Source organism: Lepisma saccharinum, chromosome 6 (genome assembly GCF_977018435.1).
Source record: "Lepisma saccharinum chromosome 6, izLepSacc3.1, whole genome shotgun sequence".
Taxonomy (NCBI): Eukaryota; Metazoa; Arthropoda; class Insecta; order Zygentoma; family Lepismatidae; genus Lepisma; species Lepisma saccharinum.
The window spans coordinates 71,047,611-71,061,682 of record NC_139234.1 but is presented as its reverse complement, the minus strand read 5'-3'; the positions used below and the strand labels follow the sequence as shown (position 1 = coordinate 71,061,682).

Here is a 14,072-nt window from a genome sequence, read left to right as displayed (position 1 = left end):
CTGAAACCATGGATCTTGCACCTGGATAGCAAAACTGTATAAAGTGAAGGTAAGGTAAACCAAGATAAAGCCTTCCTCTGAAAATTGAAACACCATGTGGGCACATATGGGAGGTATTAAGGTAGGAGCTCCACACATTCATTATCTTGAACATTCGGAAGCCATGTGATTAGCACCACTCTTATTCTGCCATTACCTCCTCCCTTGGTAATTGAACCTGGGGGTCTCATGTGTCAGTCAGTCATCATACCAACTGGAGCACACACACACTAACAAGATGTGATAGATCCCCAGTGAAAGGCTAACTGGTTAATTCCACATCAAGGCAACCAAATAGTAATACATTTTTGGAATTTGATGTCATGGATTTGGTTATTTTTTGGTATATTGTATTATTATTTTTTTATTTCCTATTGCTGGTATTTGAATTATTGAACTGTGAAAACTGACAATATTGCCCCCAAACTTCTCACTGCTGAAACTTTAAATGCAATTTGCAAGATACCTCCTTCATCTACAAGGCTGGACATGGTCTCGATTTTAAGGATATGAAAAAAAGCTTTCATTTGATACGTAACCTGCTTGGTTTTTTGAGTACAAAAATGTTTTGAAAGTTTTTCAGAATTGTATGTTACAATTTTGTAATGTTGATAAATGTTGATACAGGATTCAGCTACTTGTATGCCTCTTTAACCTCTCTTGGTGAATGATCAATGAATAAGACAATAATGAAGAGATTTAAAAATTATTCTGGAGAAAAGACAGAAAATGTAAAGTACTTATGCAAAACTTTTCTTCTAATGCAGAGGGTAATAAATATGAAGAAAATGAATACCACCACAATAATTCAGAATCAGAAATTCTTGATGCAATTTTGAGAGATTTAAAACTGTAAGAAAATGTGAAAGATTTGTGATTTTGACTATTTTACCAAAACGTTAGTCATGTGGAAGAATTGGAAAAGAATGTTTTGATGTGAGTAATTACAGTTCTAGGAAAGCAAAAACCTAATAAAAGAGAACAGTGTGGCTACTCACTGGGAATTCAGCTGGAAATATTGACTCCATGAATTATACATGAATTCTTTCTTGAATTTTTCTCCGTAGACGTGAAAAATTGTAACTTATATTAATCCAAATCCCATTGAATTTTTAGATATTTATAAATGCTCTGAGGCATGTATTTCACAGTTTAGCTTTTATTTTACGGGGAAAAAATAAAGTATAATTTTCTCAATGTTCCTTTGCACAACAATGTATTTGACAGAAGATTATTCCAAGATAACTTGATGTTGATTAGGTAAATTTGAGATTGAAATTCTTATATAATTAACAAGTTTTCATAGATTAGTATATCCCGTAACATTTGTGACATGTGTTTGTAGATGTATTTGGAGTCTGAGTATATGAAATGGCAAATGTATACTCTGCACCGTGAATTAAATATTTTAAATATATATCCCTTTTAATTGAATTGAATTTGAATTTTTGGATACATTGAAATCACACAGAGACTTAATATTGCTAATGCCAGGTGTGCCGGTTAATAATTCTTAATTGATCTGAAAGGAAACAAGTATATCGGGAGAAAGGTAACAAATGCTTTAATCAAAGTATGCGTCATCGCTAGCTATACGTTGTGCCCATCTGTCCGTCAAATTGTGGATGACCTTCCAGAAAAATCGTTCACATTTTGAGGTGATCCAGTCAGCAAGCCATTGGTTGACATCTTTGTAATTGTTGAAGTGTTGCTGGGAAAGTGAGTGAGACATCGATGAAAACAAGTGGTAGTCCAAAGGGGCTAAGTCTAGTGAGTATGGCGGGTGGTGCAAGAATTCCCAGCCAAGTGCAGAAATGGTGTCTCTGACACCTTTCGCTGTGCGTGATGAGGCGTTGTTGTGCTGCAAAATCACTTTTCTGTGTCTTGTCGTCCAATCTGGGCACTTTTCGATCAATGCATGGTTCAAATCGATGAGTTCTTGACGGTAGCCAACGGCATTCACTGTTTCACCTGGTTTCAGAAGCTCATGGTACACCACACCCTTCTGATCCTACCAAATTAACAGCACTGTCTTCTTTCCGAATCGTTTCGGTTTTGTGGTCGATGTTGAAGGTTGTCCTGGGTCAACCCATGACTTTTTGCATTTTGGGTTCTCGAAGTAGATCCATTTTTCGTCCCCAGTCACTATCCGATACAAGAAAGACTTTCTTTCATGCCGAGAAAGCAACACTTCACACACCGTTTTTCGCTTTTCTATTTGTCTGTCGTTCAGATGATGTGGGACCCATTTTCCTGCTTTCTGGATCTTTTCCATGGCATGAAGACGATCAGATATGGTTTGGTGACCAACATTTAACTTCTCTGCCAGTTGTGTTTGCGTATCGTCTTCTCCCAACAGTGCTTGCAATTCAGAATCTTTGCATTTTTTCGGCTGGCCCGGGCGATCTTTGTCTTTCAAGTCGAAATCACCATGTTTGAATCGTCGAAGCCAACACACACATGTGTCTTGAGTTTAGGATATTGTCCCATACGTTTCCACAAGGATAAGATGGCTTACACTTGCGTTTTTCTTTTGATTGAACATGAAAAGCAGGAAGTGCCGCACATGCTCCTTATTTGGTTTGAAGGTCAACATGTTTACTATAAAAAAATCCAATATCACGATCACTCGCACTCGGTTGCACAAAATTAAGGATTATTAACCGGCACACCTGGTATATAAGTGTGTGTATGTGCAAAGCTGTAATACGTAAGGTTGAAATGGAGATAACATCTGTTTGTAGCTTTGAAAAGTTCACCTTGAAAACTGGGAATTATACTTGAATTTTGCGGCCGCGGTGGCTCAGTCGGTAACGTGTCTGACTACCATGCTAAAGGTCCTGGGTTCGATCCCCGGCCGGTTCAAATCCGGGAACTTTTCTAACGATGAAAGCGGCCCCGGTGCCCACTCAGCGTCTAATAACATGGGTACCTGGGGGAAACCCTGGGGGGTAAAGGCGGTCAGGGGCGTGATGCTGATCACATCACCCCCACTCACGACCGGATCAAGAAAGTGTGGGGCGTTACCCCCACACCCCCTATACGCCTTCATGGCGTAGTGCTATGCACAGGGGAGCACTTTACCTTTACTTTTTATACTTGAATTTTATTATGGTCCTAGAGTAGTCACCCTGGAGAAGGGAATTTTATTCTTACCTTACTCCAAACCTGGAAAAAATTTAACAAATTAAACAACCTCCTTAGTTAAAGATTTTTACTGCAGTGATGAAATTAACAGACAAAGGCCTGGAAAAAAAGCCGAAGTTTTTTATCAAGGACACAGATGGTAGATATATGCACATTCTGAAAAGATTGATAATGGGAAATCTGAGAGAATAATCAGAATTTTTGGAATCAAAATACCTGTTACTGAAGTTTTGTTTTTTAAAGTTTGTAGAATTATGATCAAGGAATTATAATAGCGAGAGCCAGCAATACCCACACTGTACCACTTTACCCATTCATCAAAATGTTAAGCTAATGTTGCTATTGGAGCTAACTTAAATAAAAAAAATGCTTTCGGAACATGAAAATGCATTAAAAGCATATTTAGATTGCCTTTCAAAAATAACGTGTAGTGTACCACCAAAGAAGAGCTTTGTATATGAGTATGAATCTTGTCCCACCATCATCAATTTCCAGGAAGCTTTGTTAACGAGCCTTGAAGAAGAGATGGTTTAAAAAATAATTTACAAGCAGTAGATATCATCAAATTGCTGTTCTTTTGAGACATTTACTAAAACAGAGGAATTTGTTGAAAAATTTTCAAATCAGTTGATCAACCTCAAAAGAGACGATTTTATTGTCAAACAACAAACTATTTTTATTGAAAAGGAAATTACACTTGTGCTTGATGAAGCATGGTGACATGTAATTTTGATGAGAATTACTAATTTCTTTTGCAAGATGTAGCACAAAGATTGCTTTGGAACAAGTTCTAAAACATGAGTTACATCTTCAACATAGTAGTTCTTGTTCAAGTTTTCCAAAGAGAGCTTTTAGATTTTGTGAAAGCTGATTGTCTGCCAAACTTAAAGATACTACAGGGCATTTCACAATGTTCTTCAGAAACATTAATTCATGAGTAATGTAAACAGTTTAGCGAAACAGGTTGCTTTTGTAAGCACAAATAAACTGTTCACCTGCCTCAGGGCTTTTAGTGAAGATGAAATTTATACATTGTACTACCCAATAATGAAAGTTAAAGGAAGAAGAAGAAGAAAAGGGACATCAAAGTTTTGCAAAAAAAGAAAAAAATGGTATTTGGCACATCCCTGTAACCACCATAATAGACCAAAGTGAGCAAAGTAAATGTAGTATGTAGCAGTGGTGCATTCCTACTACCATGCAAAATTGCATTGAAAATAGGATGATATTTCTTGGAAAGCAGTGTTGCCACCTTATGGGGAAAAGTTAAGGAGAATTGCTTCTAGTGTCGACCCTATGGATGCTGGATGGTCCAAATTTGCAGGGAGGCATGACAAAGACCACTCTTTGCGGACATATAATGCCCATCCTTCATTTTTTTTTAAAAAAAGAAATGCAAAATTTTAGAAAATCTTAATTTCGAGGTAATTTTGAAAATTGGACGCATAATGTCTCAAAGATGATCTCATTGGTGAAATTATTCATGTTATTATTGAAACTAAGACAGACATTTCCATGAGGATACCACACAGAGTTGTATAATAATTATATCATATGATTATGAATACAGATTCAGATTCTCTTCTAGCTTGGCCACAACCTATATCTTCATCATTACTCATTTTTGGAATGATAGTTGATACATTTTAGGTCTCCTGCATGGAATTTTTTTTAATTCTCTCACCTTTGGGGCAAGTGGCCTGACAGGAGTCCCTGAAATTTCAGCATTGGCTCAAACGTTGTAGAAAAATTGGGGAGGCTGGGATTTGTACCTGGGACATCTGACATTGAAGCACACTGTGCTAACCACATTGTCACAAACTTTGGTGCATCACCTAATGAAAACACTGCTCTGGCAGGTCCTGTCTCGTAGAGGGATCTTACACCATGGAGTTTAATGTTAGTTTATATATTTTAGGTGACGTTGAAATAAATTTCTATTTATATGTGTGTTTGTTTTCAGATTGGAGTCTACCCTTTACAACCAGCAAGTCAATCATTGCAAATTTTGTGGGAAGGACCTCAGCAGGAATGGAATAGAAGAATTCTTCCTTCACATGAAGGAGCATGGTGTTAAAAGGTTCACATGCAGAATATGTTGCAAAGGGTTCAATAAAGCATGTGCTCTAGAAGATCACTTAAGAACACATGTTGGAGAAAAGCAGTTTGCATGCAAGGAATGTGGGAAAATGTTTGTTACAAAGTATAGTCTTTGTGCTCATACTTCCACTGTACATAAGAACAAAGGTAAACAGAAGACTATCAATTGTAAGCAGTGTGGAAAGGATAGGGGTAGCAACACATATGAAGACTGCACACTCTTCGGAGAAACCTTTCATATGTGATATATGTAGTAAGGGTTTTAAAGGTAAGAGTACACTGATTCAACATATCAGAACACATGATGAAACCATCCAGTCTTGCAAAATTTGTGGCAAGAAGTACAAGAGTTCAACAATGAGAAACCACAAGTTGTCCCACAAACAAGGACTCCAGTGTGAGACATGTGGGACTCAGATGGCCAATAAACAGCTTTTAAAACTGCACATGACAGTACATACTGGTGAACAACCACATGTGTGTGAAATCTGTGGTAGGAGATTTGCTCGTAAATACAACATGGATACACATATTAAACTTCATAAAGGAATCCGTCCTCTGTCGTGTGAAACTTGTGGGTGGAAATTCTCTCAAATGTGGAATCTCCGGAAGCATATAGAATCTTGCCACTAAATTGTTTTAGATGTATGTTAACATTTTTGGATTACCAATAAAACATCATGTACATAATTTGTTCATTGAGGTTTGTTTTTATATTATGGAATACAAAACTACGGGATCCTGTATCTTCTTATGGTGGCAACAAATTGCATAATGTATAAATTTGAAGAAGGGACACTCACAGAGGAACAACCATGCCCACCATTATATGAAATTATATGATCAACGACTTTGACCATTAAAGTTGTTAGGTCTTGCTTAAATTGATAAATTTGTTATAAAGAATGAAATAGAAAATGTATAAGGTGCAAAGTTAAAGGTTGAAAATTAAAGGATAGGTTATGACAGAAATAGGGAAGTTGATTGTTCCGATAAACTTAATATTATGACGTAATCAAGTGAACGCCTATTAAATTTCAAAAGATGTTGTTGTACTAATCTTTATGTAAGAGATTAATGGCGGAAGTTTTAAATTTTATATTTATCAATGTATAAGTAGTTGTTAACAGAAAAAGATGTATCAGAACCTTTTGGATTATCTATCGATTTCAACTTATGTAAATAGTGCTCATTGTAATGTAAATTAAGAAATATTTTATCTTTATAACTTGCTAGTCAGGGGTTCGAGAGTACAGAAATTGGGTATAAATACAGGGAAACCTCGTTAATACGATATTGGTTAATACGAAGTACCATTTAATCCGAAGTTCTTCCCATTCCCCAGCCGATAAGATAGGATTTATAATGTATTTCAGTACGGATAAATCGAAATACGGATAATTTTTAATACGAAGTTGTTTACAAGACCCTTCCCCAAAACTGGTTTCGCTTAATTCGAAGTAGACACCTGCGTAAGTCGACAAGAGAAGATCGAATGTGGAAAGAGCTTGGACGTTATTTTAACTTGACCTTGACATGTTTCCTTGTCCTAAGAGCTGCTGACAACTCGAGGGAAGCAGCCCGAAATGCCCGCTGGACATTGACATTCTTTGTCAATGTGCATGCGAGGTCAAGCTCTTTCCCCGCTGAATGCGCCACCTTGGAAATATTCACCAGTGCCAGATGAGAAATGCGAGATAAGATCGGACGAATGTTCCAAAATACAAGACGCATGGCGCCTGGAAGTCTCACCAATCTGTCTAGCTCTGAGCTCGAGATACAGCAATTTCCCGTGAGCGAGCAACTTTTGGCCTGGTAGCAGACAACTTCTGGTAACCACTTTCATTAAAAGCGTGTTCTTTGTGCCGGGCACTGTGCCCTGTAGAACTTCATAAAAAAGGGAAACTGTTACAGATAATCAAAGCGGCATAGGCCAACTAAAGATCGTCAACCCGCTTAATGCGTTGTCATCTAGGTTTCCCGCAAAAGTTGACATCTTTCTTACGTATGTTGCAACTCCACTTTCCCGCTTCATAGGTTTCCCAACTGTGCCCGTCATAAAATTTGCCAAAACAGTGTTTTGTTGTCTGAGTGACTTCTCCCCTTTATCTATCAGCAAACGGGGGGGGGGGGGGGGTCCGTTGTTAATTGTTTCGGCCACGATATTCTTGCTCGTGTGCGCACACCGGCTCCTTTGGCGTCTAAAAAAAAAGCAAACAGTTCTGAAAACCTTCTTTAAAACGAACAAAAACCGCATGATAAGTAAGAGAAAAGTGACCCCCTTCCTTCTCCTACAACAGCTCATTATCCGCCACTGGTGTGCATGGTAATGTGATTTTTCACACTGATGATAAAAGTTCGGTCTTCGACAACTGCATTATCTTTAAAATGCCGATGATTTCCCTTCTGCCACCTGTTGCTCTAACTTCCAGCGGGTCTCATTGTGTTTACGCTGCAGCTGGCGCCAGTGTTTAGTCTAGCGTCTGGAAACCGCTGGCTTGCTGATAACTGCAATGACTCATCCAGTGGGAAGGAATAAGCTTCATTGTTTTGAATCTCGCAAAGCCATATAATCCCCGCTTTTCTTCAGAACCATTAGCGTGCTGCTGTTAAAAAAAACAAAAAAAAAAAAAAAACTCAATGTGGAATACGAGAGGAAAAGTTTTGGCTGAGCGAGTGTTTGACCTCCAGAATACTCCTGAAACCTACAGTAAATTGTCGATTAATCTGAAAAAACGCAAGTTTCGTAAAACTTGTTTTTAGTTCATTTTATACTGCTGAACTAAGCGGGACTAAATATACAGTTTAAAGCAAGGAATATAGAGATTAGGTAAAGCCATCCGAAGATAGCCGATCTTGCACGAACGCGTGACGTCACCGGAGAAGCAGTGAGCTCGGCTGAAGCAGACGGCCCCTAGCATTTATATGGGAGATTCAGAGAGCGAAAGTATATTATTACTTTTAGGAGGGGGAAAATATTAATTGTCATCCTCCAAGATGGTATTGAGGCATCCTTTTAATGATTAGTAACATAATTGAAAACGCGCTACTTTTAAAAGGGGGCAAAGTACATGTGAAAAAATGTATTTTGAAAACCCATATTCCTGAAACTTTCTGACCGATGCGCTACAAAGAAAGTTGCGTGTTCTCCTTTAGGATTTCGTCATTTTACAAATCGTAATATAAATTTAACAAAAACGTGGCATGCTAAAGAAGAATTAAAGAGTTTAAAAAATAATTGATTAATAGACTTAGTTTATTTTACTTCGCTATCTGTCACATATGGCTAATCGCAAAGATGAGGATGCGTGATGATATGATGAAATTGAAGAAAGGAGAGTAGACCCATGCCCGGGCGGGGATTCGAACCTGGGGGCCCTTGGCATCGTAAAGCGTTGTGCTAACCACTTCGCCACGGAGGTCAGCATTACAAGGAAATAAACAGAAAATGACAATCATATGGCATCTATGTTTTAATATGCGAGAAACATTTGAGACGAGGTTATTGAAGTAACAAATAATTATTACAAGACGTTGTGATGAAAATTATTAATATATCTGAAATATCGAGAGTTGACCTTGCAGTCTCTAAATGTACTTTTAGGGTTACGCAAAATCTTTACTCAAAATTGCTAGTATAAATTTATAAGCTATTAAAATTTAAAACTTATTCCTGTTCGAAAAAAGAAACTGCCAAGTCAAATTAATATTTCGTAGAAATACATATATTTTTCTTTCATGAGGCCAAGAGAGTATTTGGAGGGGACGGTGGCTTGGGAAGGCTATAGCCCCGGACCTCGATCTGCAAAGGGGCTTCCAGTGGGAAAACATTCCTATGAAATAGTTCAGAAGAAGGGGGCGAAATGATTTTTTTTAAATGGCTCAAGAATACAAAGATATAAGTGGATATTTGACAAGCTTAGTCTAAAACTTACAACTGAAGTCGTACGTGTGTGTGTGTGGGGGGGGGGGGGTGGCTACGGGAGGTAACACAGTGGAATATGATTCACAATACTAAAATTAAAATAAATATGTGGGAACAATAGAAATCAAAATATGTTGTAGCTTGTGACAGCGCAATAGTAAAGATGGAGGGGTAAATCATATTTTCCCGGGGCAATCATTTTTATTATTCCGTTACATACGACAGAAAAATTCATATTTTGGCTAAAAGAGCATTCATTCATTTATTTATTTTGTCGTTTTACTGGGGGCAGATAAGAGAGAGAGAGAAATTGTCGAACGAGAATTGGGGGCGTTCCTGCCCCCCTCCCCATAGTGTGGTCACTGCCTATGGCTATGCTGGAGAAGAATGCACCAATTAATACGCTATTAAATAAAACAGATACTTTTAAAACTTTTAATCCAATTATTTGTGAACTATGATTTAAATTTAGAGAGAGCACATACCTGTTTAATTTAATTTGGATGAGTTAACTTCTGAAGCCTGCCATTTCCGAGAATTCTTCTGGTGTAACTGCACTGCCCTTTGAGCCCTAGCTGCTGCGTTTAGGAGGCGGAACGAGCAGAATACTAATTAAAACAAATATGTGACAAATATATAAATAAAAAAACAACGTGTTGAAGCTATTGACGGCGCCAAAGAAAAGACAGAGTGCAGTGGTATTTTACGGGAAGCAGCAGGCACGTATCCAGGGATTCCTTTCGGGGGGAGGCTGAACACCATTTTTTAAAGGGGTATCACAATTGTATGTTTAAGGCCAGTGGTGGCAATTGGGTTCCAAAATGTGTGGGGTGGGGGGGTGGGGTGGACAAGGAGACAAGCATTAAGAGGCCATAGTGTGATAGTGTGGAGGCAAAAGAATGGGGAGCAACTATCTCCTAAATCGTCGCCACTGTTTAAGGCTGTCATTTTAATCAGAACGTGAAATCGGGACATTTTCTACCACTCAACTCCTCTGTTTCCATGCATTAATATTGTGTGCCGGAACCATCTCAGTATGTATGTTTGTCCATTTCTTCTCATCAGGCATCAAAACATCTATGTACCAGAAGTATTTTTACGAAGGTGTTACACATGCACGGAATGCACAATCCACTCGACAACGCAAGATTCAAACTGTGTGCTGGGAACTGGAATCAGACAGTTCACGAATATTTCTCTCTCATTCGAGCCTGAACACCACTAATGTGTCTTGTCCTCCCATGTTTGCAGCTCTTATAAAAGCCGAAACCCACCAAATTGTTCATATTCATGCCTAAGCACTCGCAAGTGTCCAAAATTGTCTGTTGAGTGTGTGTCGAACCCAGTAGCCTTAAACAAAAGTATTTTTTTATGCCATGAAATTCTCGGACTGCATACACAAAATTTGGTCCTGGCACAACCAAATCATCACTCAACACTTTGATTTTCAATTGATCTGTGCAGCTTATTTCTTTTTTAATAAATCGCTCCAATGCCCAGCCCGATACTGCCGAAATATTCACTTTAGAGAGGGAGACCTTCGATCTCTTCGTCTTTCGACCCGAACTACTCGTAGCACTACTCGAAGTTCCGCTGTCCTCAATGTCTTTAGCTTTGGGACCGAACTGGAACTAGTGGTAGACTTCGTTACTTTACGGTATTTAGTCCATTTCATTTTCGAATCATTAGATCTTATAAAGCAGCCAATGGACACTGACTGATCACTAATCGACTGTATGAATTGTCACACTTGCCTCTGAAGTCTCCACCTATTCTGTTGTACAGATCAACCGGGAAATTGAAGCCGCGTATTAATATCCTCATTATATTCTAGAACGTTTCGCAGATAAAACGATTCGTAAATATTGCCAGTAGTTCGACTCCTTCTCTTTTTCAAGAACGTTCCCTCTTGAGCTTTCCAGAGATTAAAAAATTACAATGAATCCGAATCGCTACCTGTGGCGCTACCTTTGTTGTGCAGCTTCCAAATGCCGACAAGTCTCTACATAGTGTTCAAGTTCGCTACGACAACACCGAAAGCGTAAGAAAAGTTTACGTGCAATATTATCAACAACAGGGTTATAGAACATTTTCCGTCTTGCCTTGATAAGTATTTCTCTCCTAAAATTATACACACATTATTCAAGAAGACAAAAACCTAATTTTATCTCGTGTAAACTGAAAAATTTCCTGGTAGGAGGGGGGGGGGCACGAGTTACGATCCCCACCTTGGATACGCGCTATTAACAATAACAGACTTATAGAACATTCTCCGTCTTGCCTAGATAATTATCTCTCTCAAATTATCACCATATTATTCAAGAAGCCAAAAACCTAATTTTATCTAGCGTAAACTGAAAATTTTCTGAAGGGGGGCTTGAGCCCCCCGATTCCCACCTTGGATACGAGCTGTTACCAATAACAGGGTTATAGAATATTCTCCTTTTTGCCTCGATAATTATTTCTCTCCTTAAATTAACGTCACATTATTTTATTTGACACCACAAGAAACAAAAATCTCATTTTATCTAGCGTAAACCGAAAACTTTCGGGGGGGGCTTGAGCACCCTAAGCCCCCCCTTGGAAACGTGCCTGGGAAGCAGTCACGTTTATTACACCCTTACATTTACATACAATATTATAAAGTTCTGCTTTTACATCTCGCACGTCTTTTTCTCAAAAATGGGCAATCTCGCATTTTTTATATCAATCAAGCTGTGATATTTTAGATTTCTTCCGTTAGTTTTCTGATAATAGTTTTCACAGCTTTCCATAGCATTTAGGCATGATTTCAGTTGACAAGAACAAAATAATCTTATTTCAAAACATAGAGCAAAAAGAAATCCAACGCGCTTAAGTTAAAACGCCCTTACATTGGAAGCCTGGAGAGAACAAAACAGGGGTTCCTTCGTAACACGATTTCTTGAAAACCATTTTACACATTTGAATCAACTTCGTGATAAATTGATTAGAAAGGATGAATCTTAACAGTAAAAGTTGTAACTTTTCCCTTGCTTCTATATTTTAGAAGATATTCGTTGTCAAATTTCTCAATATTTGCATAAGGAACCAGCCTTTTCCGTGCCGAGTGTTTCGATGGTGACGTCATGCAACCACGGACAACTGCGCATACGATCTGCGCCGCCGAACGAGCACCCCCTGAGTTTAAAGTGGGATCCAAACCACGCTACAATCAAAATTAAGTAGTGTGTGCTATGCCCTTCGAGAAATGGTAGACATCTCAAGCACCCAAACTGTAAAGTGCCTTTATATGGCAAACTTTGATGCTTTACTAAGATACGGTATTATGGTTTGGGGTAACAAGGGCCACTCCAATGTCCTTTTTATGCTTCAAAAAAGAGCTATAAGAATCATAGCTGGAGTAAAGAAAACTTATTCATGTAGAACTCTTTTCCGTAAACTTAATGTGTTAACTCTCCCCTGCATATACATTTATGAATGCTTAATTTATTTTAAGCAAAATATTTCCAACTTTGCCACAAATGAGGAAATACATGGCCTAAACACAAGAAATAAAGACAAACTTCACATAAAACACTGCCGCCTCAACTTATGTAAGAAAGGTCCCTTAAATTCTTCCATAGATCTCTACAATAAACTACCACAAGATGTGAGGAAAGAACCAAACTTGATGATATTCAAGCACAAGATAAAATCAATGCTTCTGAAGCATGTTTTTTATTCTATAGCTGAATACATGGAAGCAGCTTTTACATAAGACAAATGTACATAATGTAGTATAATCACATATTATTCTTGTAAAATTAAATGTCAAATGAAAGTGGGTAATTAGTATATCTTCTCATGTTATATTTTTTTGTGATTTTGATATAATAGCAGAGTAAGACCCAATTTTTTACAATTTTTGGCTATATATTTTGTATTTGTAAAATCTATTAATGTACCTGTATTGTAATGTAAGTATTGACATGTCCTATATTACCATGTACTGTAATTTGTACACACCGGTAGTCCTTGGACGCAAATAAACTAAACTAAACTAAACTAAACTATCGAGTGCGGCACTGTTTAATGTGTCCTAGGATACACATTGGGTGCAAACATCGCAAGTTGTGTGTTTACTTTTTCAGAGTTGAGTACGATGCAAGTTGAGGAAGAGTTTGGACTGCTCCCTGAAAAAGGGGGGGGGGGCGAATATGAAGTTAACTGAAGCAAAGAATACGTGACTTTTTTTTTACGATGTGTTTTAGACAGCCGAACCAGAATGAAATTTACAGGCCCGATTTTTTTGTTTTGTTTTGTGCCAGGGAAAGGTTGTGTTCTCTCCCAAGAGAATCTTCTCTTACCAGTTAATCCTGTAACGGACAATGTTCTAGTACATAAAATCCAATATTCATTCTGTCCGATTATCTCCCGTCTCTTGCTCGCGTGTGACTACTGTCAAGATTCACTTCTTGCAATAAACGAGATTGTTTTCTTTTCCGTAGGTCTCCATGCAAACAGGTTTCTTATGAACTAAAATTGTAAGAATTTCGTGGAAGAGCAACAACTTTGCACAATTAAAAGAAAATACCGTTTTTTATAAGACTTTTTGCCACAACATGCATCCTGTGCATAACCGGTTGTATAACTAGGCAGGATAAATGGTGTTAACCGACTCCTTGTAATCTTTGTGTCCGCGTTAAGCTCCGTGTTCTCATTTTGTGTAACATTTTTTACACTTCCTTTAAAACGTACAATATTATTATATAGTACATATAAAGCTTATTTTCTGAGCTACCACCAAAAATAAAATATCCTTTGTGGGGCTAATTTATACTCTACTTTATTTACACCTGAAAACAGGCGCCATCTTGAAAAGTTTGGATAACTCGAAGTC

The 14,072-nt window shown here is 37.9% G+C and overlaps 1 protein-coding gene across 3 annotated transcripts in view; it reads left to right on the top strand.

Moving 5' to 3' along the window:
• Window positions 1–14,072, top strand: part of LOC145988863 (uncharacterized) — a 173,860-nt gene that overhangs the window by 67,902 nt on the left and 91,886 nt on the right. Inside the window, exon 7 of one of the 3 annotated variants that reach the window (XM_083124118.1) lies at window positions 5,150–5,822. The exons of the other annotated variants lie outside the window; for them this stretch is intronic. Coding sequence (XP_082980244.1) covers window positions 5,150–5,531 — 382 coding nt within the window. The 3' untranslated portion in view covers window positions 5,532–5,822. Of the gene's footprint in view, window positions 1–5,149; window positions 5,823–14,072 lie in introns of those variants that run through there. 3 annotated transcript variants of the gene reach the window in all.